The following is a 14698-nucleotide window of genomic DNA, read 5'->3' on the forward strand; positions in this document are numbered from 1 at the left end:
GCTACTATGGTGATCCCCATCACAATCAGCATACAAGTCTCAACAGTATTAAAAGGCCATTCAAAAGCTTCAAAACCCTCAAATGATGTTGTAGACCATCTGGAGAGAACACTGGGAGGATAGAAGAATGTCTCCTTCACAGGTTGACCACCCGAGAAGGAGAAAAAAGATGTGAAATTGCTAAGCACTTCTATTATATACCTCCCAAAGTATAAAGTTGGTGACCATACCGGGAGCATAAACCAGATCAGTTTCATGATCAATGCTTCTATTGCATTACAAGTCATTAACATCAAGAACAATGAGATAAGAAACTTAGTTCAAACCCCATACTTGATAAACACTAACACAGCTAATATATACTGAAAGTAATTGGTAAAATCCTGAAACAGTGAGATCAAGGGAAACAACTGTGAGAGCCAATAAATCAGCATTGTGACAAATGACTATAAATCCTGTCAGATTTGTTGTTATTTCGTGGGTTTGTGCCCCACGTTGGGCACTAAAAACTGTCGTGGTTTAAACTAAATCTGCACAGTTCCCCCTTTGTTTCCCCTCCCCCCACTCACCTTCCCACTCCTGGAGGGATGGGAAGGAGAGCCAGAGGAATACAACTCCCACGGATTGAGGTAAAATCAGTCCAGCAATCAAGGTATAACAGAATCACTAACGGTACCAATAGCAAATCAATGTTAGAGGAGACAAACAGGGAGAGAGAATACGATACCACCCGCCACCAGGAGGACAGCTCAGAAGAGAGAGAGAGCTCCCCCCTCCCCTCCTGGCCAGCTTCCAGTTGCCTCCCCGAGCCCAGCCCGGCATGTTAACCCCTTCCCTCCCGGCCAGCTTCCAGTCCCCTCACCGAGCAGGACGTGCTGTGGTGTGGAATACCTCCCCGACTAGCCCAGACCAGGCGCCCTATCTCTCCCTCCTCCCTGGCAGAGCATGAGCTACTGCTGAACCCATGACAAGACCTCATAGCAGCCTTCCAGTATCTGAAGGGGGCCTACAGGGATGCTGGAGAGGGTGTATTCATTAGGGACTGTAGTGCCAGGACAAGGGGTAACGGGTTGAAACTTAAACAGCAGAGGTTTAGACTGGATCTAAGGAAGAAATTCTTTACTGTTAGGGTGGTGAGGTGCTGGAATGGGTTTCTCAGGGAGGTTGTGAAGGCTCCATCCCTGGCAGTGTCCAAGGCCATGTTGGATGAAGCCTTGGGTGATATGGTTTAGTGTGAGGTGTCCCTGCCCACGGCAGGGGGGTTCGAACCAGATGATCCTTTCGAACTCTAACTATTCTGTGATTCTGATTCTGATTCTGATTTTGCTGTGGCCCTGTCCTACATCATCAGCACAGCTTCCAGCCTTACCAGTGCTGTCTCACTGAGCTTCTACAAGCAGCAGTTACTCCTCCAGATCTACATGCAGTTATCTGGCTGACCTTTACCTCTAAAAAAGCTGATGGCTGAGTTATAATTTTCTCCAGTGGATGGCACTAAAGAAACTTTGGGTATCCATTGTGATGAAGTTTGATGAACTTTTCTAGAAGTTCTACAATTTGTGTTGTTTTTGTCTGTCAAATTTTGTACAGAATCACTCACAGCCAAAAATCTCTCAAGGAGGACATGGAGAAAATCTTAAATAAGAAGGGAACTGACAAGAATAGGTTGCATTTGTCTTGTTTTTTTTAGAAAAAGTAAAGTTAAAGAGATTCTTCATTGCAGTGTTGTTGGAAATGATGGGGCACCCAAAGAAAATCAGAGCCATGCTTCAAGATCAAACCCAGCTAACTTGAAAAGAAACACTGCCATATTACCCAGTAAGCCAAAAATCACAAAAATTAGACTAGAATATAGGCATATGAAAGACACGGCCTTACAAGAGGGCAAAACATTTTTACAGCATCAGAAACCTGAAGTTATTTAAATTGCACATAATGTAGTTCTTTTCTCCTAGCTATTCTACTACATATGGCAATTTGCAAACAGTACCAGATTTGTTTCCAGGGATTGCTTCCAGGAGGTTATGCCTCTATTCAATCTTCAACTGTATGTCCTTGTGTTCCCATAAGCATAAATAATTGATTTACAAGCATGTCAAATGAAGGTCGTTCACTTTGACTAGAATGAAATACAATGGCAATGTAAGCTTCTTCATCTCCTGCATGAATTTCCTTTCATGTGTCAGATTTTCAGCCCTCATTTCCTTTGTCTCATTTCATACCTCCTGTTTTAGCATGTTTATTTGCCAATATCTTGCTGGAACAGCTTCAGTTCACTTACTGCAGGTGTTTTGGAGCCTTCTTTATGTGTAGCTGGACAGTTTGCCATTCAAATGAATGACAACAGATGCCCGAGAAAAGCAAAGTGCAAATGTGAAGATGTGGATTTGCATTAATTTGCAATCTGAATCTGTGAAACCAATGTCTACATCTAGCCAATTAAAACATGACAAGTGAGACATTTTTAAAAGATGACTAAGTAGGAAAAGCATGGATTTCCTCTCTCCAGCTTTCATTTCTGTCATAGCTCAGTCATTTCTTACAAGGTTTATAAGTTACCAAACCTTTTTAATTTTGTGACACCAACTTCCTCCAGCTGGGTTTATGGCAAGTCCCTCAAACATTAAACAGTTGTCTTGCAATTTGTCTAAGAACCCTGTTTCTCTTTAAATAAATAGCAAAACCTTCATTGTCTTCAAACCAAATGAGGCTACTTTATGATTTTCCTTTTATTCCAAACAAGCTAAATACTTCCTCAATTTTGCACCTTTAAAGACAATCTCTGACCAAAATACTGGGGCAAAACAGGGTTCAAGTTAGCCTTATGTATTAGAAATTCCTGAAAAATTCTGAGGGAACTATGATGTTCTTACTCAGTTTGAATTTTATTTTTCTGATTTATATTTCACCTCTCAAGAGCTCAAATTCATGCTAAAAAAATCACATTTCAGTACCAATGCTTAAAGATTAATAAAGATGACAATAAATCTTTTTATGAGCCCTAGGACTTTTGTTTTAAGCATTTACTAAAGAATTCTGTAGACTGGAGTGGGTGGTTTATAACCACTTACCAGTACTCACATTATACAGATTTTGAAATATATACACAGGAGTAGGCAGCCCAAATTCATAAGACTACTCTGCACAGCAGACTCACTATTCTGAGTACATTTGCTATGGGAACAGCACACCCATAACGCATTCCAGCCTTTTTTAATCATTTATTACTAAGATATAAGATTAATTTTCTGCCTCTGTATTTTTTTAAAGCCTCTCTAATCTAACTGACCATTGCTGACTGGGGATTTCTGGTTTTGGGGAAAAAGAAACACAAGAACCCATGCAAAAATAGGCTTGCACAGAGTGCTGCACAAATATGTCATAAAAATAAAAGAAACCATAAACAAGCGTATTCATGTATTTACCACCAGAAAAAAAAAAAATCAGTGCCATTGCAAAACCAGAAAAAAGATGCCAGTCTTCCATTAAATGAATACTTTTTTGCAAAAGCTGCATATTTTCTGCTCTGCATTCTACAGACCTGTAATGCTCCCACCAAAGAAGAAAGTGAAAAAGGTCTAATTCATGTCAGCAGAAACAGAGCCATCTGCTGGAATAATAATTTAAAAAAACCAACCAAACAAGAAACAAACACCCCTCACCATATGTTAAATCACAAGTGTAAGTTCTGCTGCTGTAACAAAAGGTTACATATTTCTTCCCCACTTGTTCACTGATAAACTGAAATATTACTGGTCTAAAACATGTTAAAGGTAGATCACGAGTAGGAAAGTTAATAAAAAAGCATCTTTCATGTCTGAAAATCTTTAAGTCTTGTTGGTTGAGTAATCATAGAATCATAGAATAGTTAGGATTGGAAAGGACGTTAAGATCATCTAGTTCCAACCCCCTGCCATGGGCAGGGACACCTCACACTAAACCATATCACCCAAGGCTTCATCCAACCTGGTCTTGAACACTGCCAGGGATGGAGCCTTCACAACCTCCCTGGGCAACCCATTCCAGTACCTCACCACCCTCACAGTAAAGAATTTCTTCCTTATATCCAGTCTAAACCTCTGCTGTTTAACCGTCTAAAGATTTTCAGACATAAAAGATGCTTTTTTTTATTAACTTTCCTACTCCTGATCTACCTTTAACGTGTTTTAGACCAGTAAGCAGCACAAGGCCCACTGTCACCACCTCAGTAATGAACTTCAAATATGTAAAACCAGTTAGCAAGCTGCAACATTCCTAAGAATCTGTTTCTGTCCATAACAGATAAGTAGACATACTTAGGTCTACTCTGTTTACGACTACAATGTTTACAATGACATTTTTGGTCATTTTGTTAAGATACCTCTAATCATGTTCAAAGGGACACTGCAAGCAAGTCATGTATAATTTACACTTCCAAGTATTGACATGTATGGTAGCCATAAATTCAGGGTTTTCCCCTTTCTCAGTATCCATGAAGCCAGGAAATAAATCCTTTTGCCACTGAGGTGAATGTTGCTATTTAGTTATTCATTTGTGCCCAAGTACATATTGGCTTATTTTAGCAGGGGCTTCATACTTGAAACAGAATTTGAGATTACCTTATCACCCATTCTCTGCATAATAGAGAGAAACAGTCTTGGTTTTGAGATAAAAGAACAATCAACAAAAAATAAGTTTATATCAGAAGTTTAGTCTCAACTATAACAGCTAATTACTGTCACTGCCTTGTAAGACTCCTACAGATTTACTGAGCAGAGGCTCCAACAAACTTTTTATATGTGTTAACTATGCAAAGCAATATACTTAGAAGCTTGCTTCTGGCTCACAGATGAAACTTTCACTCAACTACATATTTTAGTTGGACAGTCTCATTTGCACTAGGATGAGTCCTAAAAATAATCATGCTAGTTAGAAGATGCAACTTGAAGAAAGTTTTAAATAATCTTTATTTTGGACAATACTTGAAATTCTTCTTAAACCCCAAACCTGTGGCTGTTAGCACAACCTCAAAGATGTGAGTCCAAGAATTTAACAGTCCGTGCACTTTAAACATTGGCTCACAGAAAATGTACAAATCACAGAAGACTGTCAATGTTTTATCGCTGCTGGCACGAAAAGAACTAATACCACACAGTGAGACATACACAGTATTAGCCAACAAATAACCAAAAATGAAAAAAAACCAACCCACAAAAAAAACCCAAAAAAACAAACAACAAAACCTAAGAGAACAAAACAATACTATGCAAGAAAAGTAGGTCTTCCCATGTAAGATTCTCTAAAGAAGTTACACATCATATGATGAATGGGAGAAAGGCCACACTAAGGAGCATCTTCCAGAAACCACTTAGGTTGGGACTGCTTGAGATCACCTAGTCCAACCCCCCTGCTCAAGGAGGGTCAGCCAGAATAGATAACTCCAGAATCATGTCCACTCAGGTTTTGTACATCTCCAAAAACAGTGATGCCACAACTTCTCAGGCAACTTGCTCCAATATTTAACCACATTCACAGATAGAAAACTGTTTCTCATGTTCACAGGGAACTTCATGTGTTTCAGTTTGCACCCACTACTTCTTGTCCAGATGGCTGGGCATTAATAAGAACAGTCTGGCTTCCTTCTTTTTAAGGCTCAGCACCCCAAGCCTTCTTTTCTCCAGACATCTTCCCCAGCCTTCTCAGCATCAAATATATTCCAGTCCACCAATCACCTTTGCAGTCCTGCACCACAACCCCTCCAGTAAATCTGTAACATCTTCTATCTGGAGAGGCCAGCACTGGTGTCGTGGTTTAAACTAAATCTGCACAATTCCCCCTTTGTTTCCCCTCCCCCCCCCCCCCCTCACCTTCCCACTCCCGGAGGGATGGGAAGGAGAGCCAGAGGAATACAACTCCCACGGACTGAGGTAAAATCAGTCAGCAATCAAGGTATAACAGAAATAACTACCGGTACCAATAACAAATCAATGTTAGAGGAGACAAACAGGGAGAGAGAATACGATACCACCTGCTGCCACGACGCCAGCCCGGAAGAGAGAGAGCTCCCCCCTCCCCTCCTGGCCAGCTCCCAGTTGCCTCCCCGAGCCCAGCCCGGAGTGTTAACCCCTTCCCTCCCGGCCAGCTTCTAGTCCCCTCCCCGAGCAGGACGTGCTGTGGCACAGAATACCTCCCCGACTAGCCCAGACCAGGCGCCCTATCTCTCCCTCCTCCCTGGCAGAGCATGAGCTACTGCTGAACCCATGACAACTGGCTAGAGCACTCCAGCTGTGTGCTCACCAGTGCAGAGTAGAGGGGAAGAATCACCTCCATCTGCTGGCAGTACTTTACTTAATGTAGCCCAGGATGCTATTGGCCTGTTTTGGAGAAAGGGTGTACTGATGTTTTACCATCAACTTGTCCACCATGAACCCAAGAGTCTCCTCTTAAGAGCTGCTTTCAAGCTGGGTGGCCTCCTGCACGTTACTGGTACATGGGGGTACTTATCCCTGGGTGCAGGTTTTAGCATTTCCCCTTCGTGAACTTCATGGGGTTCCTATTTGCCCATTTCTCCATCTTGCCCAAATCCCTCTGGATGACACCACAACCCTCTGATGTATCAGCCACTCCTCCAGAGCAGAGTCTAACCCATCATTCAGTTCATGAATGAAGAAGTTGAGATAGATTGGGCCCAGCATTGACCTGATGGATATAGCACCCAGTGACATGACTCAAAGTAGACTTTGCACTTTGATCCTCTGGGCTCAAACATTTGGGCAATTTTTAATTCACCCTCCTTGTCAAAATACCTAACTCTTGTTCAGCTTGTCTAGGACAGTGACCTGCACTTAGTAAAACCTTTGACATATCTACTGCCCTCCACTATCTATTGCTGTATCTATTAGTTTAACATTGCTGTGACACAAGATGAATGGGTACATTTAACCAGTTCTAAATAGTTGGTCTCTCTTCTAACCATGGTGCTGCTCCTCCTAAACTCGCAATGCTAATCTTTAACAAGTCATAGGCTAGATTATAAATTGCAACAGCAACACTTCCTTTCTTCTCCACCTAAATAACCACTCTAGTGCAACTAAGACTGCTGGTAACTTCCTCAGAAGAGGAAGTTCCTGTTACTCCGCCCCACAATTGTTTTAATCTGCACAATCACATTAATCAGCAGAAATTGTGGTCTATGATTTTACAGCCTAAGACAGATCAAGAGAAGCAAACTTTAGCCAGCATATTGTACGTCTTTACTATGATTAAGTGATTTGCTATACCCCACTCAACCCGTATCAGAAACTGGAAACTGAATTGAGATTTTTAAACCCATATTCCCAAACCTAATGGAAGATCAGTTTGTAGGTCTTTCAAGGGAAGTTACCCATCTTGCTATGAGCCCACTTATCAGGAAACTGCATTACCAGGAGAAATTCAGGTTAATAGAGCAAGAATAAACTCTGTTGTTGCATTTTGCCCTCTTCCTCCTCTGCCTCAAAAGCCATTAATTCTTGAGCTTTCAGCAGGTGTAGATTATTTTTCTTTATTTCATGAACAGGAATATCCTCTAAATAGTTATAGAAGATCCCTTTCTTGAGTTGTATACTTAACCTCTACCAAGTTTAACAGCTGCATTTAAAGAATAGATGAAACATGACTCATAGTCCGTAATTCTTTGCATAGAACTTGTTTAAAAATCTTAGTGGAGTCAGTGAGTACAGTCTCTGTAACTAGATGAACAGGGCATGCATACATTATATGAGTGACATGCACAGCCATTGCAAAAGAAATAAATCATACATTAACACAGTAAAGCAAGTGCAGAGGGTATCTTGCTCATTAAAAAGTTACAGTCAATATTGACTATTTCAGTATGAGGCAATATAGTTTAGCACCTGGTTAAAAGTGATTGGTTTGCACATCTGTTGTGCTGTACAAATAAAAGCTTTAATAACATGCAGTGTGAAAGTCAAAATGAACAACTATAGCTATATTTTCCTACATCTGGATGGCTGCATACGGTCATGGTTTAAGCCCACCTGGTAATTCAGAACCACACAGCCACTCACACAGCCCTGCTTCTTCCCTCCCACTCCTGGAGGTATGGGGAGGAGAATCAAAAGAATGTAAACCCCACAGGCTGACATAAGAACAGTCCAGTAACTAAGGTATAACACAATACTGCTACTACCAAAAATAATAATAAGGGAAATAACAAGGGGAGAGAATATAAAAGGGGAAAAGGAAAACAAACCCGAAGTGCTGCACAACACAATTGCTCACCACTCACCAACTGATACCCAGTCGGACCAGAGCAGTGATCTGTGGCTTAGGGTAACTCCCCCCAAGTTTATACACTGGGCATGACGTGCTGTGGTATGGAATAACCCTTGGGCTAGTTTGGCTCGTATGTCCTGTCCCTGCTTCCCCCAGCTTTATCTGTCCCTCCTCACTGGCAGAGCACAAGACTGAAAAAGTCCTTCATTGAAGTAAACATTACTGAGCAACTATAAACATTGGTGTCATCAGCGTTGTTCCCAGACTGAAAGTCAAAAAACACAGCACTGCACCAGTTACTAAAAAGGAGAAAAATTACTGCTACTGCTGAACTCAGGACACATACGTATTCTTTGGTACCTTTCAGCATTGCGTTTCTCGGAGTTGAGAATCTTTGAAGTCAGTCACTTCAAAATGACAGAGCAGACACAGAAGCAGTAAAAGAACAGGTTTTGTTTTATAGAAAAATGTTAACAGTGCTTAAGAGACACCAGCTGGACAGCAATTTTCTGTATATATAACAGACAAAAACTCAGGCACTTAAATTAACAAATATGTTGTTGCTGCAAATCCAGCTATCCTGTAACAACTATTCACATTTTCCTACAATACTATAGAAACTGAACTTATGGCATGAGGATAACATGTAAAAATATCTTCAAAACATGGCCATACTTATACATTCCCAAGTGTACCTACAGTCAAAATCCCCAACTAAGGCACTAGCCCAGATTATGTGCCCATTAAAATAAGTCCATTTTAAACATTCATATTTCCCTTTAATCTATCAAGTTACTTGCTTTCTACCATTACTAGCTCATTTTTCCTTTTTTTTTTTTTTAATCGAGTATTCCAGCTTGTTTCAAATAAATTGTGGAACATCTAAAATCAGACTGCAAATTTAAGCGTCACTTTTTTGGATGTACACAATGGAATTCTAAAGAAGTATGCTTAGCAAGTCAGAGAACACTATGCACATTCTCAAATAGTTTTAGTTGATCAAGAATCAAAGAGGATCTTTTTATTTAGGCAAACTAAATTTTATTTAGGTACACAAACTTTGGTACAAGTGTTGTTCTTACTGTCTGCTTTTGAAAGGTCCCATTAGCTCCTGACTTATGTATGTATAGCTGATACAATTTCTGAATCCTTTCGGGAGAGGACTGCACTGGCTGCGGGAGGCTTATACAAACATACTGCCATGACTGTGAAGGTGATCGTGATGATTTTGCAAAAAGCACCTGAATGCAAAGAACAGAAGAATCCTTGTTGCAGTCACATTCAATAGCAGGTAACAGTATTTCAGCTGCTTCTGAAGTTTCACACTAATTGCACTAAAACTTTAAAACGGATTCTGTGAATTTCAGCATATTTTTCATGAACTGCAAAGGGCAGGTAAAGGCAGTCTTCCAGCTTCAGACCACTCACCTGCCTGACAGCTCCTGCTTGTAGCAGCTATTGCCATTACTTCAGTTCTGTATTTATTCACCCCATTCTAGCCTGAAGTGCAAGTCTGCCTTATTTCTTGGTCCCATATGGTACCTGATTGTACCAATATTCCTTTATTACAAACTGAAACTCCCTACATATATACCTGTTAAGTATTCCCCTCAGCTACCCTAAAAGGTTGTTCTGTTTCCTACTCACTGGTACAGTGGTGTTTGTGCAACTTGGTGTGGGACAAAGAGAGGAGGGGAGGAGGCAATGTATTTTATTACAAATATGTCGAGAGATACTGAAACCTCAAGCTGTGACTCCTGTAGTTTCACTTTCAAGATTAGGTGTCAGCAGTTCATGCAGTAATATTGCAGTACACATGCAGTACATGTAATGCAGTACAGTTTATGCACTGTATTACAGTTGCTAGAAGACTGCACAACAGCAGTTATCACAGATGAAAGCTTAGCCTGCCTTCCCTCCCCCAGACATATCTCACATACTTTAAGGGAACAGATTGTTATACAAGTTGCAAAAGTTTCTAACTAGTCTTCAGAGATATTTTCAAAACCTTGGTATTAATTTAGCAAACAAAACCTGAAATATGCCAAGAAAGAATGCTCCTCAGACCTTAACATGCCAACAAACTGAGGCAGGTAAAACTGAAATGTGTGCCAATCCCTTAAAGTTCAGTAGATAAAATGTGACAATGAAATAAAAAACAAAGAACAAAACTATCTGGTATTACGGTTATTAGAAATATTTTTCTAGGTAATTTCTAAACAGCCATTTAATGTGTTTTTTCCCATTATTATTTTGTGTTTAATTACTTATGAAGAATCAACATTTTTTAAGAAACACTGCTGCTAAAAATAAGTTTAAGGTTCCATTTTAAAGTAATACCTATGTAGCAGTCCAAGTCAGTATATCTATTACGCTGTACATGTACTTAATATGAAGAAGCCACTTACTTATGCCCATCAGCAGATAAGCCATTCTTTCATTGTCATAAACCCAACAGGCTCCTTTAGTATTACAGTCATTAATATCCCACAGAGTACAACTGCTGTCTATAGCAACACCAAACAAAATTGGTCCAGGAATAGTACCTAAAAAACACAGCAACATGTAAGAACTTTCAGATACTCAGAATAATCTTACCTGGTCTTAATGAGTATGGTGAAATGCCTAGACATGGTGGTAGGATAAAATGAGAGAGACACACAGTAAACATTTGAATCAAAAATCATAGAGCTCATATTACATAGCAAGTGTGCCTCTTCCATGATTCTTATCAGGTAGGGTGTAGGTTAATGAATTCTTTATACAGGTCTCACTTTATCAAGTAAGAGATTTGTTCAAAAGACTTGACCTTCTCAGCTTCCTTAGTTTTCATTGGGGGAAAAAAAAAAAAGTGTGATTGAAATCAGGGGAAAACAGCTAATGAAGAACGATTTTCACTGAAGGAAAAAAGTCCCTTCACTCAGATCATCACTAACCTCTTCCAAATGCAGAAAAGAAATACATTATTACATTGATATGTTCAATTATACTTTTTTTCCCCACCCCTTAGATGCAGCCAAGCTTCCAGGGAAAAACTAACATAAAATGAGTAGTGTTTAAAATTATTCCCATAGAATGTGTTAAGACTTGTGTGATTTTTGTTACACAGTGCTCTGTAAAGCACAAGTGTTTTGCATCCAGGTACAGCCAATTTTATCATAAACACTCCAGGCTGACCACTACATGTCTATCTAACCTATTCAAGGCCTAAAATGTTCTTGAGCTACGCAGCAGCTATGTCCTCAACACAGCTATTCTGTCTAGGACGCCTGTGTGATTCCTAAAATGTACAGCATAAATATCTTGCTGTTATCAGTGCTGTTGCCACCTTCTTCAGCAACAGTTAATACAGGCAGTGCAGACATTCTACTATCCTCTGCTCTACACTGAAGTCAAGAGTTGAGATTCTGCCACAGATAACTAATGAATCAGAAAAGCCTTCACAAAAATCTTGTCCCTGCTAATTACTACCTGTGATGATATTTACTCTTGTTGTGTTTTATTAGTAGAATGACTTAAGAGTAATTGGAATTCCAATAAGCACAGCAAAGCAGAGCTCATAAGCCAGGTTTGATGGGGCTTGGAGCAACCTGGTCTAGTGGCCGGTGTCCCTGTTCATGGCAGGCAGTTGGAACTAGATGAGCTTTAAGGTCTCTTCCAACCCAAACCGTTCTTGGATTCTATGATCTCAAATGATGGGGAATTGCTGCAGTACTAAATATTATATAAATATAAAAGCCTAACCAGTAACTGAGCCTTGAGAAAGTCCTGAATTACATATGCTATTTAAAACGCTAAAGACTAAAACAAGAGTTTAAAGAGAAAAAATTCAAATGAGTGGTTCAGAGAATCCCTACATTTAACTCCGTGTTCACCTGTCTTACTGAGATTTTGGAGACACTTAGATTTAGAATTTAAGTAGTAGATTTCCCACATACAAGCTTAGTAATTATTTATGTACAAGTGTCTACAAATTCAATAAAGGCTAAAATTAGTCAAAGGAATTTAAAGGGAAGGCAGAAGAGGGAAGACTACCTTTCCACTTCAAAATATGTTGCCACACCCAATAAGGATATGATTGTGTGAGATTGCAACACTTTTAACTTCTGGAACTATTAACTAACAGAAGCTGTTTTCTATTACATTGCTGATTTCTTATTTTTTAAATTTCAGAATAGGTTTTCTTCTCAGGGAAGTGACAGCGGGTGCCTTCTGCTTAAAGAATGATAATTATTTTTATTTTGTTTGTGCTGGTAAGAACAAGAAACGCTAAAATGAGCACGCATACCCTATTTAAAAGGAATTTTCTATAAGGCAGCTGCCTTATAACGACTGTATGCTATAAGCCAAAGACAGGCTGCTTTTGAAGCTCCTCTGAAAGCTTGTTACTGCATTATTTTTAAGTCTAGAAAAACATCAATCAAGTAGATTATTCAGAGGCAAGTGTTTTAACAAGGAAGTCATACCCAGTAGTCGTAGAAACACTAACTGCACTCCAAGAGCAAATGAGCGCTGTTTATCTGGCACACACCTGTAAATAAGATTTGCAGTTTAAGACTTAGTAAACAACTTTTAACTGTTTTTCTGCTTTGTTCCTTAGTGAATATGCTTTGTCTTAATACACCCTTTTAACATGTTAGTTGCAGAGTTTTAGAAAACCAGTATGCAGAACAAGTAAGTGAATAACTTCAAAAGCTATTTCGACAAAAGAGAAACTCTGATTTCTCCAAGAATTTTAGACTGAACTAGTTTAACAAACAGTATAAATAAAAAGCTAGCTTACCAGCAGCACCCTGATAATACTACTGAGCATCTTTTTTCCAAAGAAAAAGAAAATAAAGGACAGTGCTAGACTGCAATCCTGAGCTACTATTTCTAAAGAGCAATAGATTAACGAGACTTCAGCACAGCACAAGCTGTTGTATTTCCCATAACCTTTACATGTAGTTACCTGACGTCACTTCTGGCCTATGCTACTCAAATCAACATGTTGATTTAATAACTACCAAAATTTACCCCCTCATCTCCTACCTATTTCTTTCAGATATTTCACCAGCAACACTTTTCTCCTGCCAGTGTCTGAAACATACTACAATAAAGATTAAATATAGCCTAACTTCATTTGGCGAGTTAGTCTGTTAAAGAAAACAGTGCTGAAACTATCTTTGAAGCAGTGTCAGTGCTAAAAAGACTTTATTATTTAAATATTAGAATCACACAATTATAGAATAGCTAGGGTTGGAAAGGACCTCAAGATCATCTAGTTCCAACCCCCCTGCCATGGGCAAGGACATCTCTCCTTAGACCATGTCACCCAAGACTCCATCCAACCTGGCCTTGAACACTGCCACAGATGAAGCATTCACAACTCATTGTGCAACCTGTTCCAGTGCCTCAGCACCCTCACAGTAAAGAGCTTCTTCCTTATATCTAACTTGAAATTCCCCTGTTTAAATTTGAACCCATCACCCCTTGTCCTATCACTACTATTCCTAATGAAGAGTCCCTCTCCAGCACCCTTGTAGGTCCCCTTCACATACTGGAAGGCTGCTATGAGTTCTTATATTCAGGAATTATTCCATCATTCCGGATTATGCACAACCACAGAAAAACATCCAAGATGAGACATTATGAGCAGCCATTGTTAGGATCTCCATACCCATACAGGAAAGTAGAGGAAAGAATTAGTTTTGCATAGTGCAGGTTGTTATTTCTACCACTAGAACACTTTCACAAACACGTGGGTTTAAACTTGAAGCTACACAAAATAGACCTGCTGAAAAATTATCAGAACATAGTGTAGTAATTTATTCCACGATTTAGGTACTTAAATTAGTGTTTGCACATTTAAACTGCTCTACAGTCTTCCATAAAAACTGTTTCACTATTTCAGTTGAAGTATACAAAGATTAAAAATTCTAAGTGCTTAGAATTATCTAAATAAAACTGACTATAAAACTATGTCAGCTCAGATCTGAAGATGACGCCACTCTTCACATCATTCTGACTTAAAGCTAACACAACAAACTTAATTCCAAGCTGTTAATTCTAGATTTATACCAACCCTGAATCAGAGGCTTCTAAAAATCACTGTTGCAGTGTATCATTCCCCTTCTGAACTCCCTACCTAAGAAGCTGTGAAAAGAGCACCTAATCACACCCTCCAAAAGCATCATATGTATACTGTATGTATTCCTACGCATCATGACTCTCTAGAAGTATTAGAGGTGCAAGTCAGATTTAAACATAAAGTAAAAGAACTTTACTTTCAGAACGAGGTCCATGTATTTTTCTAAAAAAAAAAAAAAATAAATTTAGCTTTCTTGAATATGAATTCCACCAATCTGAAAGAGTCGAACCACTAGTTAACAGCCATATGCATGCTGTCATATTTTATATTATAGACTATCACACATAACATCAATATCATATGAAAGGTAGT

At 39.3% G+C, this 14698-nt stretch overlaps 1 protein-coding gene across 1 annotated transcript in view; it reads right to left on the minus strand.

The window, feature by feature from the left end:
• Positions 1–9372: 9372 nt before the first annotated feature.
• Positions 9373–14698, minus strand: part of LOC117438523 (solute carrier organic anion transporter family member 4C1-like) — a 30665-nt gene continuing 25339 nt past the window's right edge. The window contains exons 11-13 of the mRNA XM_034074005.1: positions 12723–12787; positions 10665–10802; positions 9373–9497 (exon numbers count right to left, since the gene is read on the minus strand). Of these exons, the coding sequence (XP_033929896.1) occupies positions 9373–9497; positions 10665–10802; positions 12723–12787 (328 nt within the window). The remainder of the gene's footprint in view (positions 9498–10664; positions 10803–12722; positions 12788–14698) is intronic.

Source organism: Melopsittacus undulatus, unplaced genomic scaffold (genome assembly GCF_012275295.1).
Source record: "Melopsittacus undulatus isolate bMelUnd1 unplaced genomic scaffold, bMelUnd1.mat.Z mat_scaffold_42_arrow_ctg1, whole genome shotgun sequence".
Lineage (NCBI taxonomy): Eukaryota > Metazoa > Chordata > Aves > Psittaciformes > Psittaculidae > Melopsittacus > Melopsittacus undulatus.